The 25817-nt window shown below is 46.9% G+C and overlaps 1 protein-coding gene across 2 annotated transcripts in view; it reads left to right on the top strand.

The window, feature by feature from the left end:
* The window catches only part of THAP4 (THAP domain containing 4), a 39361-nt gene that overhangs the window by 9663 nt on the left and 3881 nt on the right, over positions 1 to 25817 (top strand). The window contains exons 1-4 of one of the 2 annotated variants that reach the window (XM_036254098.1): positions 11753 to 11841; positions 19466 to 19625; positions 20922 to 21031; positions 22135 to 22238. In XM_036254098.1, coding sequence (XP_036109991.1) covers positions 11838 to 11841; positions 19466 to 19625; positions 20922 to 21031; positions 22135 to 22238 — 378 coding nt within the window. In that variant the 5' untranslated portion in view covers positions 11753 to 11837. Of the gene's footprint in view, positions 1 to 11752; positions 11842 to 19465; positions 19626 to 20921; positions 21032 to 22134; positions 22239 to 25817 lie in introns of those variants that run through there. The other variant, XM_036254097.1, reaches the window with a different exon arrangement.

Below are 25817 nucleotides of genomic sequence, written 5' to 3'. Positions count from 1 at the left end.
GGCCATTCTGGCAGGTGTGAGGTGATAGCTCATTGTTGTTTTAATTTGCGTCTCTGTGATGATTAGTGATGTTGAGCATTTTTTCATATGTCTCTAGGCCATTTGTATGTAATGTTTGGAGAAGTGTCTGTTCAAGTCCTCTGCCCATATTTTAATTGAATTGTCTTCCTTTTGTTGAGTTGTATGAGTACTTTATTTATTTTGATGTATCGTTGGCAAGTATGTTCTCCCAAAGAGTAGGTTCCTTTTTCATTTTGATGCTGGTTTCTTTTGCCATGCAGAAGCTTTTTAGTTTGATGATTTATTAATTTTTTTCCTTTGTTTCTCTTACCCTAGGCGATATATTGGTGAAAATTCTGCAGCATGTGATGTCTGAGATTTTTCTGCCTACATTTTCTTTTAGGATTTTTATGGTTTCATGACTTACATTTAAGTCTTTTATCCATTTTAAGTTTATTCTTGTGTATGGTGTAAGTTGGTGGTCTGGTTTCATTTTTTTTGCATGTTCCTGTCCAATTTTCCCAACACCATTTATTGAAGAGACTGTCATTTCTCCATTGTATGCTCTGGCCTCCTTTGTTGAATATTAATTGTGCATTCTGTCTTGGGTCGATTTCTAGGTTCTCTGTTCTGTTCCATTGATCTGTTTTGATTATGATGACTTTGTATTATAACTTGATATCTGGTAGAGTGATCCCTCCCACTTAGTTCTTTTTTTTTTAAGATTGCTGTGGCTATTTGGGGTCTTTTTTGGTTCTATATAAACTTATGGAGTGTCCTAGATCTGTGAATTATGCCATTGGTACTTTATTTATTTTTTATCCTCACCCAAGGAAATTTTTACATTTATCTTCAGATAGAGCAGGAGGGAGAAAGGGAGGAAGAAAGAGAAAGAGAAACATTGACGCGAGAGAGACATATCCAGTGGCTGCCACCCACACGACCCTAATTGGGGCCAGAGACAAAGTACAATCGAGGTACATGCCCTTAACAGGAACTGAACCCTGGACTCTCCAGTCCATGGGCCGACACTCTAGTCGCTGAGCCAAACCAACCAGGGCTGCTGTTGGTACTTTAATAGGGACTGCATTGAACCTGTAGATTACTTTGGGTAGTATGAGCATTTTAATGATGTTGATTCTTTCAATCCATGAACATGGTCTATGCTTCCACCTTTTTATATCTTCCTCTATTTATTTTTCCAATCTCTGGTAGTTTTCTGAGAACAGATCTTTTACCTCCTTGGTAAAGTTTATTCCTAAGTATCTTTATTTCTTTGTTGCAATAATAAATGGATTTTTTTTTTAGTTTCCATTTCTGAGTGATCGTTATTGGTGTTTAAGAATGCCATCGTGCCCTGGCTGGTTTGGCTCAGTGGTAGAGCATCAGCCTGTGGACCGATGAATCACGGGTTCATTTCTGGCCAAGGGCATGTACCTCGATTGGGGTTTGTCCCCGGCCCTGCTTGGAGTCATGTGGAAGGCAACCAGTCGATGTGTCCCTCTTACATCGATGTTTCTCTCTCTCTCTCCCTCCCACTCTATCTGAAGATAAATAGAAAAATATCCTCCAATGTGGGTTAAAAAAAAAAAGAATGTCATCGATTTCTGGTTGTTAATTTTGTATCCTGCTACTTTACCAAATTCATTTATTAAATCTGATGGAGTCTTTAGAGTTTTCTATGTACAATATCATGTCATCTGTGAATAATGGCAGTTTTACTTCCTCCTTTCCAATTTGGATGCCTTTTATTTTTTCTTCTTGTCTGATTGCTGTGGCTAAGACTTCCAGTACTATGTTGAATAAAAGTGGTGAAAGTGGACATCCCTGTCTTGTTACTGTTCTTAAGGGAAATGCTTTTAGTTTTTGCCTATTGAGTATGATGTTGGCTGTAGGTTTTTCACATTGGCCTTTATTATGTTGAGATGTGAGCCCTTAATTCCTGCTTTGCTGAGCGTTTTTATCTGAAATGTGTGCTGGATTTTGTCAAGTGCTTTTTCAGCATCTATTGATATGATCATGTGATTTTTATCTTTCATTTTGTATCACATTTATTAATTTGCAAATATTGTACCAGCCTTGAATACCTAGGATAAATCCCACTTGGTCGTGATGAATAATTTTTATAATAAATTGCTAGATCTGATTTGCTAATATTTTGTTGAGGATTTGGGCATTTATGTTCATCAGGGATACTGGCCCGTAGTTTTCTTTCTTTGTAGTGTCTTTATCTAGTTTTGGAATTAGGATTATGCTGGCCTCATAAAAAGAGCTTGGAAATCTTCCTTCCTCTTGAATTTTTTAGAATAGTTTGAGGAGAATAGGTGTTAATTCTTCTTTGAATATGCTGTAAAAACTCTCCTGTGAACCTGTCCGGACCCAGGCTTTTGTTTGCCGAGAGTTTGTTGATTAATAATTCAATTTCTTTAGTTGTTACTGGTCTGTTCAGGTTTTCTGACTATTCCCAGTTGAGTTTTGGAAGATAGTATGATTCTAGGAATTTGTCCATTTTGCCTAGGTTGTCCAATTTGTTGGCGTAAAATTGTTCATTGTATTTTCTAACAATCCTTAGTATTTCTGTGGTGTCAGTTGTTACTTCTCCTCTTTAGTTTCTGATTTTGTTTATTTGGGTCCTCTCTCTTTGTTTCTTGGTAAACCTGGCTAAAGGTTCATCAACGTTATTTATCTTTTCAAAGAACCAGCTCTTGGTTTTATTGATCTTTTGTATTGTGTTTTTAGTCTTTATGTCATTTATTTCTGCTCTTAGGAATTTTTCTTGTTTCTTGAGGTAGGCATGTAGTGCTATGAACTTCCCTCTCAGAACTGCTTTCGCTGTGTCCCATAGATTTTGTGTTGTTGTGTGTTCATTTTCATTGATTTCCAGGAATTTTTTATTTCTTCCTTGATCTTCTTGGTAACCCATTCATTGTTTAATAACATGCTATTTATTTAGTCTCCATGTGTTTGAATGTTTTTGAGTGTAATTGACTTGTATTGTAATTGATTTCTAGTTCCATTCACTGTGATATGAGAAGATGCTTGATATGATTTTAATTTTCTTGAACTTGTAGAGTCTTAGTTTGTGTCCTAATGTGTGGTCTATCTTTGAGAATGTTCCATGTGCACTTGAGAAGAATGTATATTTTGCAGTTTTATTCTCTGTACCATATTGAATAGAAGTGGTGAAGTGGGTATCCTTGTCTTATTTCTGATCTTAGAGGAAATGCTTTCAGTCTTTCATTGTTAAGTATGATATGCACTGTGGGTTTTTCATATACAGCTTTCTTAAAAATATTTTTTTATTGATTTTTTTGATAGAAAGGAAGAGGGAGAGAGAGAAACATTGGTGTGAGAAACATCAATCGGCTTCCTCCTGCATGCCTCCTACTGGGGATTGAGTAGAAAACCTAGGCATGCACCCTGACTGGACATTGAACTGGTGACTTCTTGGTATATGGGTCAACACTCAATCAACTGAGCCACATCAGCTGGGCCATATATGGCTTTTATTATGTTGAGGTTGTTTCCCTCTCTTCCTATTTTGTTGAGTGTTTGTATTATGAAGGCATTGAATTTTGTCAAATGCTTTTTTCTGCATCAATTGAGATGGCCATGTAGTTTTCGCCGTCATTTTGTTGGTGTGCATATTACATTGATCCGTATTCATATGTTGAACGGAATCTTTGCATTTCAGGATTAATCCCACTTGGTCATGTGTATAACCTCCTTAATACACTGCTGAATTCAGTTTGCTAGTATTTTGTTAAGTATTTTCACATCAGTGTTCCGAGGGAATATTGGTCTGTAGCTTTCCTTTCTTGAGTGTTTTTGCTGGCCTCATAGAATGAGTTAGAAAGTGTTTCCTCCTCTATTTTTTGAAAGGTTTGAAAGGGATTTGTATTCATTCTTTAAATGTTTCCTGCCATCATCAGTGAAGCTGTGAGCTCCAGGGCTTTTCTTTGTTGTGAGATATTTTTTATTACTGATTCAGTCCTTGTTATATGTCTATTCAGATTTTCTATTTCTTTGTGATTTAGTCTTGGTAGGTTTTGTGTTTCTAGGAATTTGTCCGCTTCACCTAAGTTATCTCATTTTTGACATATAGTTGTTCATAGTACTCTCTTATAATGCTTTTTGCCCCTGTAGAATCAGTAATGTTCCCTCTCTCGTTTCTGTTTTTTGTAATTTAAGTCTTCTCTCTTTTTTCCAGGTAAAGGTTTGTGGATTTTGTTCATCTTTTTGAAGCTATGTAACCTATTTTTTAATTAGATCATTTATTATTGTTGAGTTTTTTAGTTATTTGTGTATTTTGGATACAAATTCTTTTTTGTTTTACTTCATTATGTAATAATATCACAGTATGTTTTTGCAAATTAAATGTATGAAAATGTATGAAATAGAAACAAGGGTCAGGAACATGAATTTTTCCAAAACTCAGAGCCAAAGAAAAATATGTCACCTGCAGGACCCAAGGAGAGTGACCAGTATGGGTTTTTTTTTTTGGTTTTTTTTTGGCAGATAGTCTATAGCCTGTCTTTTTATTCTTTTTATTTCATTCTCTTAACAATGTCTTTTGTAGAACAGACATTTTTAATTGTAACAAAGTTCAACTTACCAATTTTCTTACATGGATTCTGCTTTTGGTGTTGAATGTAAAAACTAATCACAAAGTCCAAGGTCACATAGATTTTCTTTATGTTTCTTTAAGGAGTTTTGTACTTTTGTGCTCTATGTTGATGTCTAGAATCTGTTTTGGGGTGATTTTTGTGACAAGTGTAAGGTCTGTGCCTAGATTCCTGTGTGTGTGTGTGTGTGTGTGTGTGTGTGTGTGTGGTGCCACTTGTTGAATGGGTCGTTCTTGCCCCATTGTGTTGCTTGTGCTTCTTTGTCCGAGATCGGTTCCCTGCATTTGTGTGGGTCTATTTCTGGACACTTCGTTGTGTTCTATAGATCTATGTATCTTTTTGTTTGTTTGCCAATACCACACAGTATTGATTATTATAGAGTTCTCCAGCATTGTTCTTTCCCATCAGCACGAGTGCTGGCTATTCTTGGATTTGCACCTCTGTAAACTTGAGCATCAGTTTGTCCATATCCACAAAAGAACTTGCTAGGATTCTGATAGGGATTGTGTTGAATCTATAGACCAAGTTGGGAAAATTAACGCGTTGACAATATTGAGTGTTTTTTTCCATGAACATGGACTTTCCATTTATTTAGATCTTTCATATCTTTCATCAGAGTTTTGTAGTTTTCTTATATAAATCTTATATATATTTTTTATTTATACCCAGCTATAATTACTTATTAATTCCAGGAGTGTTTTGTTTGTTTATTTTCTTAATCCTCACCCAAGGATATTTTTCCATTGATTTTCAGATAGAGTAGAAGGGGTGAGAGAGAGAGAGAAATTGATATGAGAGAGACACGTCAACTGGTTGCCTCCCACACGACCCCAAACAGGGCTAGGGATCAAATCACTGGTCTGCGGGCCAATGCTCTAATTGCTGAGCCAAACCAGCCAGGGCTAATTCCAGGAGTTTTTTGGTGAATTTTCTGCATAGATAGTCATGTTATCTGCAAAGACAGATTTTTGTTTGTTTGTTTTTATTTTTAATTACAATTATTATATTAGGTTTCAGGTGCAAATGACAGATTTTCTTTTTTTTCCCTCAACCGAGGACATTTTTGCATAGAGCGAGAGGGAGAGAGAGAGAAACATTGATGTGAGAGAGAGACATCGACTGGTTGTCACCCACACAACCCCAACCAGGCCGGGGACAAACTGCAACCGAGGTACATGCTCTTAGCGGGAACCGAACCTGGGTCTCTCTGGACCGGGAGCTGACTCTCCAACCGTTGAGCCAGGGCCAGATTTTTTTTCTCAGGTCCCAATCTGTATACTTTTTTTTTTCCAGATAGAATGGGAGGGAGGGGGGGAGAGAGAGAAACATTGATGTGAGAGACACACACCAGTTGGTTTCCTCCCTCACATCCCCAGGCGGGGGATTGAATCTGCAAGCCAAGTACATGCCCTTGACTGGGAATCAAACCTGCGACTTTTTGGTCCAAGGGCCATCACTCTAATAGCTGAGCCAAACTGGCCGGGGCCCAATCCGTATACTTTTTTTTCTTCTCTTACTGCGTTAAGGAGGACTCCCAGGACTTTCAGATGTGAGTGGTGAAGGGCAACCTGGCCTTGTTCCCATTTTATAGGACGGCTTGAGTTTCTCACTGTGAAGTGTGATGTTAGCCATAGAGTTTATAAATAGCAGTTTTTATCAAGTTGAGGAAGTTCCCCCTTATTCCTAGTTTATTGAGAGCTTTTATCGTAAGTGGGTGTCGGATTTTGCTAAATACCTTTTCTGCATCTGTTGAGACGATCGTGAATTTTCACCTGTATCTTTTTGATGTGACGGAGTGCTGAACCAGCCTTGCACACCTGGAGTAAACCTGCTTGGTCGGGGTATATAATTCTCTTTTATACATTGTTAGATTCCATTTGAATGCTTGGTAAGGATTTTTGCATCTATGTTCATGAGAAATGTTTGTGTGTGTACAGTTTTCATTTCTTGTGTTGTCTTTGTCTGGTTTTGGTATTAAGGTAATGCTGGCCTTGTGAGAATGAGTTGGGAAGTATTCTCTGATTCCACCTTCTAGAAGAGATTGTAGAGAAATAGGTATTGATTCCATTTCTTTAATAGATGTAGGCCTCCTCTTCCATCATGTCAGGATATAGACTGAGGACTGCTATCTATAAATCAGGAAGCAGGTCCTCACCAGATGCAACAAATGCTGTAATCTTGACCTTCAATTTCCCAGCCTCCAGGCTGTGAGAAGTAATTACTGTTGTTTATAACATCCCCTCCCCCCAAGAAATAGACTTTGGCTGATCAGACTATCTGTTTCTCCTTGTGTGAGTTTTGGTACTATGTCTTTCAAGGAATTGGTCCATTTCACTAAGTTATCAAATTTGTAGGCATAGAGTTTATCATATCCCTTTATTAACTTTTTAATGTCCGTGGGATTAGTAGTGCTGACCCTCTTTTATTTATAATTTGGTGATTTATGTCTTTTCTTTCTTTTTTTTTTTCTTATTAAACTAGGCTAGGGGCTTATCCATTTTATTGATCTTTTAAAAAAAAAAAAAACAGCCCTGGCTGGTTTGGCTCAGCGGTTAGAACGTTGGCCTGCGGACCAGAGAGTCCTGGGTTTGGTTCCCTCTAAGGGCACGTACCTCGGTTGCAGTTTGTCCTCGGCCCTGGTTGGGGTCGTGTGGGTGGCAACCAGTAGATGTGTTTCTCTCACATCGATGTTTCTCCCCCCCCCCCCAGCTGAAGATAAATGCAAAAATGTCCTCTGGTGAGGATTAAAAAACAGCCTTTGATTTTGTTGATTTTTCTTCAATTTCCTGTTTCATTGGTTTTTGTTCTGATTTTTGTTTTCTTCTGTTTGCTTTCAACTTAATTATGCTTTCACCTTATTTCCTAAGGTGAAAACTTAGATTATTAATTTTAGATATTTCTTTTTTTTCTAATATGCACATTCAGTGCTATAAATTTTCTCCAAACATTGCTTTTACTGCATCCTACAAATATGTGTTATATTTTTATTTTCATTTAGTTCAAGTATTTTTTATTTCTCTTGAGAATTCCTCGCCTCACTTGAATCTCCAGATATTTGGGGATTTTTCAACTATCTTGATGTTATGTGTTTCTAGTTTAATTCCATTGTGGTCTGAGAGTATACTTTGTGTGATTTCTATTCTGTTAAACTTATTAGGGTATGTTTTAGGGCCCAGAATGTGGTCTGTCTGAGTGAATGTTCCATCTAAGCTTGAGAAGATTGTGTTCTGCTGTTGTTGGAGTGAAGTAGCTGTTAGGGGTCTCCAGAGAAACATCCAGTAGGATACGTTGGGGGGGGCGGCATGCATAGAGAAACGTAGACATTTAGAAGATGGGATTTTTCTTAGGAATTGACTCCTTCAATCTAGAGAGCCAGAGGAGTTGGTGTATCAGTTTAGTCCCTGTCCAAAGGCCTGAGGATGGAGGGGTGGGGATAAATCCTGGTTTGAGTCTGAAGGCCAAGAGCCAGGAGTACGGATGTCCCCATTGAGTTCAGCTGTGTCCTTGCTGCTTTCCTGCCCGCTGAACCTGCCCATTCTTGTAGTGTGCTGACATCCCCACCAGTGACAGTGGATGTGTCTATTGCTCCTTGAGTTCTGTCAGTTTTGTCTCATGTGTTTTGGTGCCCTGTGTTAGTAACGTAGACATCAAGGATAGGTGTGTCTTCTTGAAGAATTGACACCTTTGTTGTTATGTAATGCCCCTCTTTACCCCAATAACTTTTTAGTCTTAATGTTTGGTTCATCTGAGACTAATCTGACTATCCAGCTTTCTTTCTCTTCAGGCTCACATGATACGTCTTTCTCTGTATTTACTTTAATCTGTGTCTTTATAGTTCAACTGGATTTCGTATAGACAACAGAATGCTGGGTCTTTTCTTTTAGCCTACTGTGACAGTCTCTGTACTTTAGTTGGTAGACATAGACCATTCACTTTACAGTGATTATTGCTACAGTGGGATTAATATCTGTTGTGTTTGTAACTACTTTCTAACTCTTTTTGTGTTGTCCTAGAGTTTGTACCAGACATTTACAACGAATCTAAGTCCACTTTCAGATAGCACCATACTGCTTTGTGGGCAGTGACCTACCCTTGTAACAGAGGGTCCCCAGTTCCTCTCTCTTGTCCCTTGTAAGATTGCTATTTCATTTCCCTTACACACGTGCTATAAACTCACCGTTACTATTAATTTGTTTTTTTATCCTCACCCGAGGATATTTTTCCTTTTTTTGTACAGATAGAGTGGGAGGGAGAGAGAGGAAGGGAGAGAGAGAGGGAGAAACATCGATGTGAAGGGACACATCGAGTGGCTGCCACCCGCACGACCAACCAGGGCCGGGGCCAAACTGCAACCGAAGTACGTGCCCTTAGCGGGAACCGAACCCGGGTCTCTCCGGACCGCAGGCCGACGCTCTAACCGCTGAGCCAAACTGGCCAGGGCAAATTTGAACAAACATTTATTAAGTCAATGAAGACTAGGAAAATATTTTATTTTACTATTATTTTTCCTTCTTCGATTCTCTTTTTTATATGGAGTCACATTTCTGACCTGTATCATTTTCCTTCTCCCTGAACAACTTCTAATATTTATTCCAGGGCCTGTCTGCTGGCAATTAATTCCCTCAGTTTTTGTTTGAAAGAGTCTTTGTTTCTTCTACTTTTGAAGGGTAGTTTCACTAGATACAGAATTCTGCTCTTTTCTTGCTTACGTCTGCTAAGGAGAAGTCCACCGTGATTATGTTTTTTGCTCTGTTCATAAGCTTTGTCTCTCTTCTGGCTTCTTTCTCTTTGTTTCTGGTTTTCTGCAATTTGAATATGAATGCTTAGGTGTCGATTTTTTGGTATTTGTCATGTTTAGAGTTCTCCGAGCTTCCTAGATCTATGATTTGCTGTCATAAATTTTGAAAAAGTCTTTGTTGTTATTACTTCAAATATTTCTTCTCCTTTTTCTCCTTCTGTTATTCTGTTGTGCATATGTGTCACTTTGGTAATTGTTCCACTTTGGTATCTCGGGTTTTGGTTTTGTTTTTTTTTCTTTCTTTCTTTTTTCTCTTTGTATTTAAATTTGGGAGGTTTCAATGGACAGATCTTCAAATTCCCTGATTCTTTCCCCAGCCTTGTCCATCAGAGGTGGTCCTCGTTTCTGTCACTGTTTGTAGTATTTGGTTTATAGCATTGTTTCTCTCCTCTTACATTATCTCTACTTGCACAATGTCCACTCTTTCCAGCAGAGTCCTTAGCATATTAATCATGGTTATTTTGGATTCTAGATCTGGTCATTCTGAAATCTCTGCCATGTCTTGGTCAGGTTCTGGTCTTGCTCTGTCTCTTTAGACCATTTTTCTTGCCTTTTAGTATGTCTTGTCACTTTTTTGGAAAGGTGAACTGGATTTATCGGATAACAGAAACTAAGGTAAGTGGGTCTTTAGCTTGAGGTAACATGTTAACCTGGCCAGCAGTTGGTTGTGTCTCATCTCTCCTGAAGCTGTAGCTCGGGGGCTTGGGGGCTCTCTAATGTCCTTCTTTTTGTCATCCCTGTTGTCTTGGGGTTTCTGTATTCATGCACTCTGCTCCTTGGGGCTTTTCCACTGTAATCTCTTGTGCTGGAGCCCGAAGGAATGGTGTGGGGAAGGGGAGTGTTCTGTAATCTTATATTTATGTTTCAGCCTCGTAGTGAACCATGTTCCCGGGTTGTGACCTTCGCAGATGTTTCTTTCCTTCCCCGCTGGGCTGAGATGAGAGGACTAGGGCTCCCGTGGAGGTGGCCCCTCACCCAGGGAGACGAGGCTCTGGTGGAGTCTTCCCCACTGCGGAGCAGCCCTTTCTTCCAGGGGATGATGCTCTGGGCTGGTTTCAGGATGTCTGCTTCCCCTCCCCTTGCCAGAGACAGGAGCTGACTGTTTGTTGGCTTTCCACGGTGGTGTTCCTGGAAGTAAGACTCATGAAAGTATGGGCCCCCCAGGCCTGTAGCCCCGAGGAGAGTCTCACGCTTGTCTACACTCAGCCTCCAGCCTCCGTTTCATCCACTTTGCTGGTCAGAGTTCTTACCAGTTCATGTGTCCAGTAGTTTCTGCTCTGGGTGAGCTTATCTTGACTCATTCTGTGTTAGCATGTCTCTCCAGATTTTGGGGAGACATCTGTGACCCCACTTCTCTGATGGGTCCCAGAAGAGTCATTGATTTTCAGTTTGCTCAAGTTTTTCTTATAAAGAGAGAAGCTCTTTCCATGTCAGCTTTGAAACTGGAAGTCCCCTCCCTGTTTTTAATTTGGTTCTTGCTGCCGGTTTTAATCACTAACCATGTTATCAAATTCACTTAATTCTGATACTTTTCCAGTTGAGACTTTGGATTGAGTAGGTAGTCAGCCGTGATCTCTGCAAATGACAGCAGTCAGTCGTCTCCTTCAGTGTTTGCTCTGTCTGTCCAGCTGTCTTCCTGTGTGCTGCTTTCCCCGTGATGGTGGTGAAGCCAGGTTCCCGCTGCCTGCCATGCCAGTGGGACCCAGACACATCAGCAGTGCCCGAGCGTCCTCTCCACTGGGACAGCTAGTGCTCAGCAGGCGGCAGGTGCCCTCGGCCCTCCCCGCCCTGTGTTGCTGTGCCATCTCCAGTGTGCCATGGCAGGAAACACTGTTGTCACCGACGGTGATGTGAGGGTGGACGGTGCCAGGAAGGAGTCCGTCCTTAGGTCCCAGCGAGTGTTTCCTGTTACTGGGTCCTGGGCCTATCCGCTGACAGGTTTCCCAAGAGTCAGAGTGGTCTCTGAGTGTCTGCTTTAAGAGCCAGGAGTGGGTGGCTGGCGCTCTGGGAGACAGACAGAAGCAGCGTGTTTCCAGAGTGGCTGTTCAAAAAGAAGCGGCTTTGCTGTGTGCCCGGCTGCACGACTCTCCCCATGACCAGTCAATTCCCTCTGGCGGCAGTGGAAGCAGCCAAGGGTGGGGTCCCCCTCTCGCTCTGCACCAGACGTGTGACCTCTCTGGCCTGAACGACCTTCATGCAAGCTCTAAGACTCGGTCATCTCCAGGTCTTTGTCTCCCACTTTTTTCTAAGGAGTCATCTTTTACAGGGAACTACAGTTCCCAGAATGCATTCTTTAGGTTTGGCATTCACTTCCTGCTGAGCTCTTAACAGCCAGGTACAAACGTTTCCCGTCAGTTGGCAAAAAACAACCTTGAAGAACCTTGTCGGGTGTCCGGAGTTTAGAAAATTTAGGGATGGGTAAGCCTTCTTTCACTGCCTCGAACTGAAAAATGAAAATTTAAATTTCTTGGAGAACACTTTTTTTTTTGGCATTTTGGTTAAGGCTTTAATAAAAAAAAAATGAAATTAGAAAAAATACATAGAAAAGCCTGTCGAATTTACTTGAAGAGGTTGAAAGTGACAAATAGACTAGATCCCTTATTACTATACTTTTGTTTGACTTTTAAATTCATTTTATTTTTGTAATGAAATATAATTTACATAAGTAAAATACACAGATCGTAAGGATATAGTTTAATGAAATTTGACAGGCTTGTGTAACCTGACATTTGAATTTCAGAATTATTTTGTTGGTCATTCTCCTCCTTCAAAGCGTCAGTGAAAATGAGGAGACACGGCGGGGGCGCTGCCGGCATCCCCACAAGCAGTCAGACAGGTCGGAGCGGTGGAGGAGCCTGTGGAGGCTGCTGGCAAGGGGCCTGCAACCCACCTGCCCACCACCGATTGTGTCCTGTCGGTCCGGGTGTCCTGTCCAGATAAAATTCCTTACAGTTACGAGCAGTAACAGCCAGCAGGACCAAAGGGGCAGTGTTTCTCAGAGCAGATGTCCTGGTGCCAGGGCAGAACCTCCGTGTGTGCGACCTGTGAGCTAGCCCTGTTGTCTCCTGACCTTCCTTTCCAGTCAAGGGTTGCTCTTTCTACTCAGAATGTCTTTTCTGACTTCTTTTTAAAATGTTTTTATTTCTTTTTTTAGAGAGAGAAAGGGAAAAAATAGAAACATCGATGTGAGAGAAACATCGACCAGCTGCCTCCTGCACGCCCCCCACTGGGGATTGAGCCTGCAACCTGGGCATGTGCCCTGACAGGGAATCGAACTGGGACCTCTCAGTCCTTGGGATGACGCTCAGTCCACACAGCCGGGCGCATCTTTTTTTACTTTTTTTTTTTTAGCCACAGACAAGCTGTGCATTAAGGCTGCTGTGATAAAGTGCTGTGGACTGAGTGGCTCAAACAACAGAAATGTATTCTTTCTCAGGCTGGAGGCTGGAAGCCCCAAATCAAGGTTTCAGCAGAGCTGTTCCTCCCTGGGACTCTGAGCGGGGGTCTGCTCTGAGCTCTGTCCCAGCTGCTGGGCTTGGCTGCCATCTTGGCATTCCGTGTCTGTGCCATCATCTTCAGAAGGTGTTCTCCATGTGTGCATATTCGTGCCTTTTTTGACTTTTAAAAGAAGAGTCATTTGGGGATTGTCTAGTCTTTTTTGTTGTTAATCCTCACCCAAGGATATTTTTCCCATTGATTTCTTTATTTTTATTTATTTGTATTTTAGAATGAGTGGGAAAGAGTGAGGGAGAGAGACAGACAGACAGCAGACATTGATTGGTTGCCTCCTGCACACTCCCCAACCGGGCAGGGGATCAAATCTGCAACCCAGGTACGTGCCTATGCCTGGGAATCAAACCCTTGACCCTTCCATGTGCGGGCCAATATGCTGACCACTGGGCTGCACTGGCCAGGGCAAGGATTTTCTAGCCTTTTTAAACAAACTGCCCAGTAAAAACTCCTTCTTCCCTTTATTTCTTTCATATAATGCAACAGGGTGTTTGTGGAGGCCACCCAGTGAGCTGCATGGCCTCGGAAACGTGCCGAAGGAGCTGCTCCGTGTCCAGAGGCACACGCTGAACTTGGACTCTGCAGGCCTCGCCACCTAACATGCACGCTCTGGCCAGTGCAGAGTCAATTCACAGGCGCATGTGTGATTGGCTGGACTCCAGACAGATTTGTCAGAGGCAGGAGATCAAGCCCTCTGCAGCCCCCACTTGCTTTTCTGGAAACACCCACCTTTGACCAGGCACCAGTGACCTTTCTTGGTTGGCCCTGCCCCGTCTTGGGGCAGCGTCCATCCTTGGCTGTGTGGCCCACACTTTCACCCCGATGTCTCCACTTCCCTCCTTCAGGCCTTGCCCACCTCTCTAACCCACACTGTTTCTGAAACCTTGCTTCTCAAGTTCCAGTTCTGTTGACTCTATTCCCTGGGCCCCATTCCCTGGGCCCGGTCAGTCCTCCATACCACATGTCCCAGCTGTGGTTTGCACACCCAGCTGCTCCTCCAGGCCTCCTTTCCCCTGCTGAGCCCCCCACAGCACAGTGCCCATTGGGTGCACCTTCAGTCAGACCTGGCCTGGTGCCATTGTCACGGAGCAAAGAAGGGACAGTCATGACCAGTGCTAGCAGACCACTGGCCAGCCCTGCTGTCTAGTCCCAAGACCTGGCATTAGCACCCCTGCATTATAACAGGTGCAGTCCAGGCCTGCCTCGGGCCCACCAGCTCGAAGCTCCCAGACCTGACCCTGGCAGCCCCTTGCCCGTCCTACCGCTCTTCAGGAGCAGCGGGATCTGTTCCTTCAGAACACTCCCTGAGCACCTTCTCTAGCCTGTCTTACCTCTGTCTGTCATGTGACATCATTTTGGTGGAACTATAGAAACATCTGTTGCCTGCTAGCAAGCGAGGGCAGGGGTGGAAACCCCCAGGATGCATCTTTGATTGCATCAGAGTGGAGGAGTTCCAGGACCCTGGGCCCCCTGGAGGGGGAGAGGATCCATCCAGTCAGACTTCCCTCAGACTCCCCAGCGCCTGCTTCTCACGCCCTTCTCAGCAGGTGCTGCGGCTGTGGTCCACCTGCTCCCTGTGGGCGACTGATTCCATGGTGACAGCTGTGGGCCAGTCCTGTCTGCATGCGATATCCAGATGTTCCCTGGGTCCTTGTGGCCAGAGGCAGCTCCCTGTGCACCTCAAGCAGAACAGACACCTGCTCACGTGGACACAGCTGCAGGCAGGATTCCTCTGGAGGTTCTTTGAGCCAGTGGTTCAGGACGCGGGACTACTGACTGACAGCAGCCTTCTCACTCTGGGCTGTAGGAGGGACACGTGGCGGGGCAGGGAGGAGAGTACAGAACAGACCTGGGGAGGGACCAGGAGGGCATCGGGCCACGCTGAGGCCCTCAGCCCTTGCCAGGCCCTCCACACACCCTGTGCTGTGAGACCAAGGCTGTGGCCAGCTCCTTAACAGGACAGCCAGGTCACCACAGACTCTTGTTTTCATTAGAACACATCTTTAGAAATTGGAATAGTTTACCTCCAAATCAATATTTCTGTTTTTTCTTAAAACACCAGAAGACTGCCCTGGCTGGTTTGGCTCAGCGATTAGAACATTGGCCTGCAGTCTAGAGAGACCCAGGTTCAGTTCCCGCTAAGGGCACGTACCTCAGTTGCAGTTTGTCCCCGGCCCTGGTTAGGTCGTGTGGGTGGCAACCATTCAGTGTGTCCCTTTCACGTTGATGTTTCTACCTCTCTCCCTCCCACTCTATCTGAACAAAATATAAAAATGTCCTCAGATGAGGATTAAAAAAAATGAAAAATGTCTTCAGGTGAGGATAAAAAAAACAAACAAATAAAACACCAGAAGACCTGCAGCAGAGGGCCCTCATCCCTGTGGGGCACTGTCAGTGGGCGTGAATGGAGGCCCTGGGGCTGGACTGCTCCCTGATGTCCCAACTCAGGCTGGTGTCGCCTGGCCATTCATGACCCGTGCTGTTGGAGCCTAGCAAATGGGTCCAGAGGAAGGGTGGTTTGGTCTCTGATATGTTTTCTTAAGTTTGTTTTCTGGAAATTTTGCTGCTTCATGTTCTTATTGAGGCAGAATTCACTTAAGAGAAACAGCTTCAGCACGGCCGGTGGCTCAGGGGTTAGAGCGTTGTCCATGGACTGAAGTCCTGGCCAGTGGCTCGGGTTGAGCATCATCCCATGGACTGAGAGGTCTTGGTTCAATTCCGGTCAGGGCACATGTGAGGTTGTGGGCTTAATCCCCAGTAGGGGGAAAGCAGGAGGCAGCCAATCCATGTGTCTCTCATTGATATTTCTATCTCCCTCTTCCTTTCTCTCTCTCTAAAAAAATCAATAAAACGTATTTTAAAAAGAGAGAGAAATAGCCTCAGCATAGGCGCACACCCCAACACCATTCAGGATCTCACCCCAGTGCAGTCAGAGAAGATGCACGTGTCTGTGTCTGGCTTTTCCCCGGCACGATGCTGAGGGACAGCTAACAGTGCTCTGGTCTCCACTCTTGTTGCTGTGTGATCGGGCAGTGTGGTGGGGTTCTGTGATTTTTAGAACTTAAAGGTTTTCTTTGACCATTTATTCAGATAGAGAGTGGAACATCGATGTGAGAGAGACACTTAGACTGGTTGCCTCCCACACGACCCCGACTGGGGCCAGGGATCAAACCTGCAGCCCAGGTATGTACCCTTGGCCAGACTCGAACCTGAGAGCCTTCAGTCTGCAGGCCTATGCTCTAACCACTGAGCAAAACCGGCCTGGCCTGCCTTGGCCATTTAAAGGTCAGTGTATGAGTCTGCCAGAGGAACTTGGAAAGAAGGGGTATCTTCTAGCTTTCAGCTACCAAGTTCAGTGTGTGTCCATCAGAAGGCACTTCGTTTTTGTATTTTATTCACTTGGACGTAAAGAAACAGGAGTTGATATTTTCTTTAGCTTCTGTCAACATCTGTGTCTTCAGTAGTTTCCCTTACAAATGCTGCTGCTCGCCCTGGCTGGTTTGGCTCAGCGGTTAGAGCGCCGGCCCACAGATGCTGCTGCTGCCTCTGTTGCGGCCCCTCATGGTGACTGCGCCTGCAGCTGTCGAGTGCATGTGGCTTAGCTTTGTTTTCACCTGACATTGGGGCTTGACACCTGCTTTCTTCCAGGTGCATCTGCCCTGCGTTCTGAAACGCCCTCTGAGTCCTTTATTTAGTGCCTCTTGTTCACACCAAAGGACTTAAGGGTCTTGCTTTGTGATCCATCTGAAAAGCTTCATCATGTGAGTTCAGTGTGGTTGTGCTGCGTTCTGTCTTATCATTTATATCCTGCCGGCTGTCTGTTTTTAAAGGGAAATCTCCCTTGTGTTCTGTTCCTTGGTTTGTCAGCCCATAGATTGTGCCACCCTGTGATGGGCCACAAGCCTGCTGCCCCACTGCCCCTGCTGAGTGCCCCCCCCCCCCGCTGGAACCAGGCCCACATGTGTGTTTCTGTGGAATGTGTTCAGTACTTACCATGATTCCTTCTGCCATCGTTTCTTGTCTCTTGGTGAAGTGTGCCTTTTAGTGACGTCCTCAGGGATGGTTCACAGGAACAGTGTTCCCTGAGTGTCAGGTGTCCATATGTGAGCTCACATGTAACTTAAAATTTTCTATGAGCCAGGTCTGGCCAGTTTGGCTCAGCGGTTAGAGTGTCAGCCCATGGACCAGAGAGTCAAGGGTTCGATTCCGGCCAAGGGCACGTACCTCAGTTGTGGTACATCCCAGCCCTGGTCAGGGTTGTGCAGGAAGCAACCAATTGATGGGTCTCTCTCACATTGATGTTTCTCTCTCTCTCCCTCCCCATCTCCCTCCCACTCTAAAGATGAAAGGAAAAATATCCTTGGGTGAGGATATTTTAAAAATTGGCCTTAATAAAGCTGGCCTTTTAAAAAATTTTTTTCTATGAGCTGTATTAAAAAGGTAGACAGAAGCAAGTGAAATTAATGTTCATAATTTTTTTGTTGTTAATCCTCACCCACGGATATTTTTTGCATTGATTTTTAGAGAAAGTGGAAGGGAAGGAGGGAGGGGGGAGAGAGAGAGAGAGACTTCGATTGGTTGCCTCCCACATATGCCTCTACCAGGGCTGGGGATTGAACCTGCAACTCAGGTACATGCCCTTAACTGGAAATCGAACCCAAAACCATTCTGGGCTGGTTCTCTAACCACTGTGCAACACAAGCCAGGGCCGTAATATATTTTATTTATCCCAATATTATCTAAAATATCATTTCTACATGTAACCCACCAATACTTAAAATTACTAAGGTATTTGGACTGCATTTTGGAAACTCAGCATGCTGTGCACTGAAAGCATACCTCGGTGATCAGCCACGCTTCCGGTGCTCACATGAGGCCTGCCTGTTAGCGTCGTGGCAGCTGTAGAACCCGTGGCTCGCTTTCTGTCACGCATCTGGTAAGTGTGCCTGGCACTCGTGTCTTCTGCACCGAAGTCACCATGGAGAAGCCTCTGGCTTGCTTTCTGCCTCCGCAGCCCCACCTGTTCTGACTAGCGTGAGAATGGAGTCATCTGGCTTGTTCTCCTTAGCACACATTTTTTTTGTAATTTTTATTTATTTTTGTTACAGATGTTTCTCCTTTTCCCTCACTGTAGCACACATTTTTGAGGTTCGTCCGTGTCTTAGCGAGTGTCCGCTGTGTCTCTGGCAGGGAAATAGTCCACTGTCTGGATGGCCCTTTGTTTATCCATCCATTGAACCCTTGGTTGTTGCCACGTTCTGGCAGCTGTGACCCTGCTGTGGACACTCATGCACAGTATCGTGTGTGAGTGTGTATTTCCAGGTCTCAGGTGGGCTTGCTGCAGAGTCCTGGCTCCGGCTCAGCCTGGGGAACTGCCAGACTCTTCCCACCAGCAGGGGGGGAGGGTCTCTAATCCTTGTAATTTCGTTTTCACTTCTTTACCTTTTCTCACCCTTTGAACTGTGTCCCAGCTGTGTCCCATGTTGTTTCTCAGCAGTGCCCCTTCTCCCTTTGGCTTCTTTTGGCGGTGCTCTGAAACACTTTCTTCTTCGGGGATTCTTCAGCTCCTCCCACTTTCCATGCTCCTGTCTGGTCTGCCAGTGCAGCTGCGTGGTTCCCGCTAGGGGGTGGCCCAGCGTATCCCTCTGTCTTGACGCCTTGCCCAGATGGAGGGACCAACACACTCACACGAGAGAGGGAGGAATGCCGGTTTGACATGCAACCCATTGACAGGATGAATTTCATATGAGCAGCCACACAGACCCTGCAGGCAGAGTGACTGTCCCCTGACCCTGAGGTCCAGAGACTGGAAATCACTGTCATTCCCCTGTTACTACCACCCCTCCCCTCTTTACACTGGTACCTGGGGAGGGGGCCCCTGGACGTTCTTCCTAACTTCTCCTTCAGAGGGAGGCACCTTTAATGTGTGCACTGAAGGGCTCAGATGTGTGTGTTGTGGTTCAAGGGGGTTTCAGTTCACAGCTCCAGGTGGAGCAGCAGGTCGGATTCAGGACCCCTCCGCATCACACGCTGCCCTCTGCCCTGTGTCAGCCCAGAAGTCTGCGCAGTCCCTGTTCTGCCCACTGTGTTCTCGCCCTAGGCCTGGGGCTGCTGCTCACCTGGCCACACGGCCTGCTCCTCAGTTCCTAGTGTCTCAGCCGTGGTCGGACACTTCTCTACCTCCAGAGCCCTTTGACTTCCTTCCTCCCAGATAGTCCCCAGACTGCTTCCAGTCGACAGTCAAAGGCTGTATCATTCCAGAGGCCGAGGTGCTTCCGGAACGCCTGTCCCTTCAGTGTTCCTCATGCTCTCCTTTCTGTGTAGCAGCTGATCTGCAAGACGTTTACTCATTGTTGGCCTTTTTGTTCCCCTCTTGACAGGTGGGCGGTGGCATGTTCAGGGTCGGCGGAATTGGCTATAAATGATGGGCAAGTGCTGATGGTGTGTGTTTCCACACGAAGCTCGGCAGGGCTTCGTCAGAAGGAGACCAGTGGACACAGAGCAACTGACTGTCCTTTCTGTTTGCCCTCAGAGCCCCCCAAGATGAACCCAGTGGTAGAGCCGCTGTCCTGGATGCTGGGCACCTGGCTCTCAGACCCACCAGGAGCTGGGACCTTCCCAACACTGCAGCCCTTCCAGTACCTGGAGGAGGTGCACATCTCTCACGTGGGCCAGCCCATGCTCAACTTCTCGTAAGTGTGCCGAGTGTCCGGGAGAGTGCCGGCAGGAAGAGTGTCCCAGAGAGGCGCCTCCACCCCTGCACCCTGCGTGAGACGCGTGGTGGGCAGAGACAGGGCGTCCCAGCTCCTGTGCATGTGACGGCGCTGGGCCAGCGAGATCTCGGGTGTGACCCCAAACACAGAGTGCTCACACTCAACTAAATCTCTCACCCCAACATTGCTGGAGAGGAGAGGGCTTGGCTGTCCTTTAGACTTACCCTGAACTGGCCGAGGTCGCAAAGGAGCTGTTCACTCTGTGGTCCTCAGCTCACTAGACAGCAGAGCCCGGCTTCAGCTGATGTGTGACCCCAGCCCCACTCACACAGGGGGAGGCACACAGTGCTTTTCAGGAGGCAGGTCAGAATGTAGGGTGGCTAAAGCGGGGGGGGACGAGAGGGGATGGCTGGGAATGTTTTTGTTTTATTTATTTATTACTATTTTTTAATATTTTAGAGAGAGGAAGGGAGAGAGATAGAAACATGGATGTGAAGGAGAAACATCGGCTGCCTCCTGCAAGTCCCCTACTGGGGATCAAGCCCGAAACCCTGACCAGAGATCAAACATGGACAACGCTCGATCCACCGAGCCACACTGGCAGGGCTAAAGCTGTTTTTTTAAACAGTGGGTTACGTCCCAAAGGGAACACTGTGACTAACATCAGAAGCAAAGCAGAAAGCAGTACAAGTGTCGTTTGATCAGTGGGATGGTGTGTATGTTGGGCTGTGGTCTAGAGCGCTCAGTCAGGGTGTGGAGCGCGTGCGCTGTGCCACCCGCACTGCCCTGCCCAGAGGTCGCGGCGGCTCTCCCGGCCACCGGGGCCTGCACTGACACAGGCTGGCGGGTCAGAGCCGAGTCCTAACCCCGGCCTGTTCTGTGGATGGGTGGCGTCCAGGCTGAGACGACAGCTCATGGAGGGCAGGCCTGGGATAGGGTGGGATTGGCTTGGTGCTGAGCCTGGAGCGTGTCGGGCTGAGAGGGCCTTGGGACGGTGCCCCAGATTCTAAAGAACACGCTGCCGTCCTCAAGGTGGCGCTGAGCACAGCGCAGTGGGCTGGGGTTTCCAGGGGCTTCCAGGCTAGAGGCAGCAGCCCTGGTGCACCTGTGCCCACAGCTCACGACCTGGTTGCCTGCGTGTCTGTTCCCACGTGAGCGAGAAGCACATTGCCTTGTGCTTGGTGAGGGCCTTACCAAGTGGGGGTGGCCACGAGCCTGGCTGGGGCCCGAGTCCCTGCACTCACCTTGGTCTGCTCCGCCCTGCTCCCCATGCAGGTTCAACGCCTTCCACCCGGACACGCGGAAGCCCATGCACAGGGAGTGCGGCTTCATCCGGCTGGAGCCCGACACCAACAAGGTGGCCTTCGTCAGCGCCCAGAACACAGGTACCTCTTGCGGGCCGGCCAGTGGCCCCTGGGAGAGGTAGCCTCTGCCCCTGCTCTCTCGGTCCCTGCGGTGTCCCTGCTCACAGACGCGTTTGTGGGGGTCAGTTGGGACACAGACTTGATCCTGTGGGTGCCTGTCAGGGCAGGAAGCATCAGGACAAGTGCAGTGGGGCCGGCAGGTGGGGAGCCGGCACTGGGCCCTGTCTGCATTCTCTGGGGTCCCCAGAAGGTGGGTGGGCTGCAGGAGCATCTCTGTGAGAGCGGCTTTCTTTCACCTGCGCTCCTTCGGCGACAGCACAGGCCCCGGCTCCAGCCCCGGCTCCGTGCTCCGTGCTCGCGTTTGCTGTGGGATGAGCTGTCGAGAGAGGAGGCCAGGGAGGTCATCCTGAGAGAGCTTCCCAGGTTCATCAGTTAGAAATTACTCAGAACCTATCTGTTGACCTTTACCTGCTCACTGGCTCAGGTGAATCTCAATTCCTGGAAGCAAGTGGACAGTTAGGGCCAGCCCAGTCTTTTTTTTTATTATTATTTTTTCTTTATTGATTTTTTTTTTTTTTTTTTGAGAGAGAGACAGATAGAAACATCCATGAGCGAGAACATCTATTGGCTGCCTCCTGCACGCCCCCCACTGGGGATCGGGCCCACAACCTGGGCATGTGCCCTGACCAGGAATCGAACCAGCAACCTCTCAGTGCAGGGTTGATGCTCAACCACTGAGCCACACCAGCCAGGCAGGACCAGCCCGGTCTTGAATGGAGTCCAGGGCATCGATGGGCTGGAAGTCACTGGGCAGCAGAGGGATGTCCATTCCCCTGGCTGCCTTTCCCTCTTCTCAGATCCCAGGGAACCTATTTGCTGGGGGGAGGGGGGAGAAGTTTCAGTCAGGGCCCCCTGGAGAGGGTGACCTCTGGGTCACCTGCCTTGGCTGTACGAGGAGTTAGTTTCTTCCCTCTTGATGCCAGGAGGGTCATTGCCGGCGAGGGCCCTCGTGGCCTTGATGGCTGCAGGGCTCAGACCTGTTGGATCCGTGAATGCAGAGGTGTAGTAGGAGCTGGGCGCAGGCGCCGCGGGCAGGCTGCCACGGCTGACGGCCTCCCTTGCAGGCATCGTGGAGGTGGAGGAGGGCGAGGTGAACGGGCAGGAGCTGTGCATCGCATCCCACTCCATTGCGAGGATCTCCTTCGCCAAGGAGCCCCACGTGGAGCAGGTGAGCCGTCCCGTCCCGCCCCCTCAGTGTTGCTCGTGTTGCAACTTTTCATGACAAGCAGGCCGCACATCGTTCCGACTGCCCACTCGTCACGGGGACTTGTCTCTGCACATCCTTCTCTCCCCTCCTGCACGTGCTGCTGTTTTCTGTCACAAACACCCTTTCGCATTTGCACTGTCCACTGAGCAGGGACAGCACCTCTGCTGGGTAGACGCCTCCCAGTTGAATTGCTGGGTCAAGGATAGGTACACTTTAAATTTTGATAGATACAGTAAAATTCCCTTTCTTAATAATTGTATTTCTGCCAGAATTGCCGCCCCACTTATTTAGCAACGTGTCGTGTTTTCAGATTTATGATGCTTTCAAATCTGGTAAGATGACTGCTAATCCATGTTTTAAAGTTAACTTATGAGTGAGAAGGCACACTCCCCACACTCATTGGCCATTTGTTTTGTGTACTTGAAGTTCACAGTCAGCACCTGATAGTCCGTGGGTTTTCATTTTATTGGTTGGTGAGCGTGTTTTGTACCTGTGGATGTGAGTCTCCTGTCTGCTGTGCATGTGACAAAGGTTTCCCCACTGGGTGGCTGAGTGACCTTGGTTACGATGTGCTCCACCCACAGGTTGTAGGCTTTTCGGTAGTTGCCTCAGAATCTTTTTCTTTGTGGTGTGTGGATTTGGGTTTATGCTCAGGAAGGTGTTTTCTCCAAAATGATAAAATTATTCTTCCATTTTCTTGTGTTCTTGTAGCTTTCCTTTTCACATTCTGACCTTTAGTCTCTCTCAGATTTGTTTTCACAGGATGCAACGTACAGTTCTGACTTTCTCCAGATGGGTCACCAGTGGCCCCACAGATTCGAAATGTCATGCCTGTCAGCCACACCCCCATAGATGGGGGAGGGGCCTGTCTCTCTCTTTATGTCTGTCTACGTCTTCAGTAGTGATTTCAGTCATCTAATAATTTAAGGTCACCATAATTTTATGTTGTATTTTAATGTCCAGGGAAAGTTACATTAAATTTAAAATTTTCTTGGTTAGCACTGGCTGGTGTGGCTCAGTTGGTTAGAACGACGTCCTGTAAACTGAAAATTCAGGGATTCGATCCCCAGTTGGGGCACATGTGGGAGGCAACTGACTGATGTTTCTCTCTTGAATCACTGTTTCTCTCTCTGTATGTGTATTTCTCTCTCTATGTGTATATTTTTCTCTCTCTCTAAAAATCAATTTAAAAAAATTATATCCTCAGGTGAGGATTTTTTTAAATGCTAAATTTCCTTGGTTAATTCTTAAGCATTTCCTCATCTAGATAATCTGTTCAGTGAGCTTGTCCAGATCCTTAAAATTTACATCAAGATTGTGTGAATACACGGGTTAGCTTGGGGAGAACTGGTGTCTCTCCGTGGGCAGTGCTACACAGCGCGTGTGGTGTGCGCAGTGGCCCTGGTCCTGTGGGCGCGTCCGTAGACACCAGAGCCTGTTTGTCACCGTCTCCGCCGCGTAGGTCTCATACGCTCCGTGGCAGGTGCACCTTGCGTGCTGTCCAGTCTGTGTTGCTCTGTGCAGAGTGCTGTTTTCATTTCTTCTTCAATGGGTTGTTGGTGGTTATGGGGAAACTTCTGGTTTCTGTGTGTTTCTGTACACCTAGGTCATGTATGTGAATTTCTGACCACTGGGTCTCTGCACGGCACTGTCAGGGCGGCAGGGGACATGTTGACCTCGGGCCTGACTTCCTGAGGCGCTGCTGTGTCTCCGCCCTGTGGGACACTCGCTGTGGGCTGCAGCCTGCAGAGCGCCGTTGCCAGGTCAGGGAGATCCTGTTTCTTAGTGTGTGAGACTTGTTTTCAGGAAAGGGTTTTGAGTTTCTTCAAATGCTCTTGCAGCCTCTTTGGGGAGGATTCTGTGGTTTTTCTACTTGAAGCTGTCAATGCAGTGAATTGTATTAATAACTCTAAACGATGAGTCATGTTTGCTTTTTTTAAATCTTTTTTTCCCTTTATTGATTTCAGAGAGAGAGGAAGGAAGAGGGAGAGAGAGACAGAAACATCAATGAGAGAGAACACCGATTGGCTGCCTCCTGCACACCCCCTGCTGGACATCTAACCTGCCACCTTTCAGTGCCCAGCACGTGCCCAGCCTCCTGAGCTGCAGCGGCCAGGGCTGGGTCTCTCCAGTGGCGTCTAGGGCTGTCTGTCTGAGACTCGCGGCAGTGTTGCGCTGTCACATCCCCACCTGGCCCGGGTGCTCACTGCGCTGCGCTCCCCTCCCCCAGGGCCTCGCCTCACAGCTGCGGCCACTCCCCCCTCCTGTGCTGCTGCCACCACCTGGGCCCTTCGAAGGTGGCACGTGGCGCCCTTTCCGAGGACCTTCGCTGTGGTGTTGCTTCTGCTTTAAATAGGCAGTTGACTTTCAAAAAAATTTCAGCGAGGGGAAGTGATCTCTTACAGTTACCCACTTACTTCCTCTCGCTGCCCTTGTCTCCCGTGGATCCGAGTTTCTGACGTGCTCTTCCCTTCCTCCCGCAGACCTGCATCGGCGTTTCTCGAGGCGCCGGCTTGCTGGCACAGCGCCCTCGGCTTCCATTCACTCCCAACTTTTTTCTTTTCCAATAATTTAACATTTTTTTCTTGATTGATTTGAGAGAAAGAGGAAGGAAGAGGGGGAGAGAGATAGAGACATGTGCCCCGACTGGGAATTGAACTGGCGACCTCTTGGATGGGTCGACGCTCAACCACTAAGCACACCAGCTGGGCTCTTTTCCACTATATTTATATTGAGTTAAAATACATAAAACAGCCCTGGCCGGTTTGGCTCAGTGGTTGGAGCGTCCGCCTGCGGTCTGGAGAGGCCCGGGTTCGGTTCCCGCTAAGGGCGCGTACCTCGGTTGCAGTTTGTCCCCGGCCCTGGTTGGTCGTGTGGGTGGCAGCCACTCGATGTGTCCCTTTCGCATCGATGTTTCCCTCTCTCTCTCTTCCTCTCTCTCCCTCCCACTCCCACTCTATCTGTACAAAAAATGGAAAAATGTCCTCGGGTGAGGATAAAAAAAAAAAAAAAAAAATACATAAAACAAAAACATTATCATCGTAACCATTTTCAAGTGTCCGCTTCAGTGGTTCTTACATTCACATTGGTGTGTAGTTATCACCACCACCTCTGTCTCCATCGCTCTCATAAATCTGAAACTCGGTGTCTGTTGACGCATGGCTCACCCTTGTCCCCCGGCGGCCACCATCTGCCTTCAGTCTCTATGATTTTGACAACTCTGTCTTGCTGTGACTGGTCATTGTGCTCAGCACCATGTCCTCCGGGTCCATCCAGATCGTGGCAGGATCCCTTCCTTCCTAAGGCTGGTTCCCCTTGTGTGGATGGGCCGGTTTATCCTTCGTCTGCCCGTGGGCACTGGGGTTGCTTCCGTGTTTCGGCTGTTGTGAGTGAGGGTACTGTGAACGGGGGTGCGAATGTCTCTGAGACCCTGGCGTCAGTTCCCTGCCGGTGTCCAGGAGTGGCGCTGCGGTCATGTGGTCACTGTGCTCAGTTGTTCGAGGAACCATCACACTGCTTTTCAGTGGCTGCACCGTTTTC

This window comes from Molossus molossus, unplaced genomic scaffold (assembly GCF_014108415.1).
Source record: "Molossus molossus isolate mMolMol1 unplaced genomic scaffold, mMolMol1.p scaffold_m16_p_11, whole genome shotgun sequence".
NCBI lineage: Eukaryota > Metazoa > Chordata > Mammalia > Chiroptera > Molossidae > Molossus > Molossus molossus.
The sequence above is the reverse complement of the archived record's forward strand: the minus strand, read 5'-3'. Positions and strand labels throughout refer to the sequence as shown.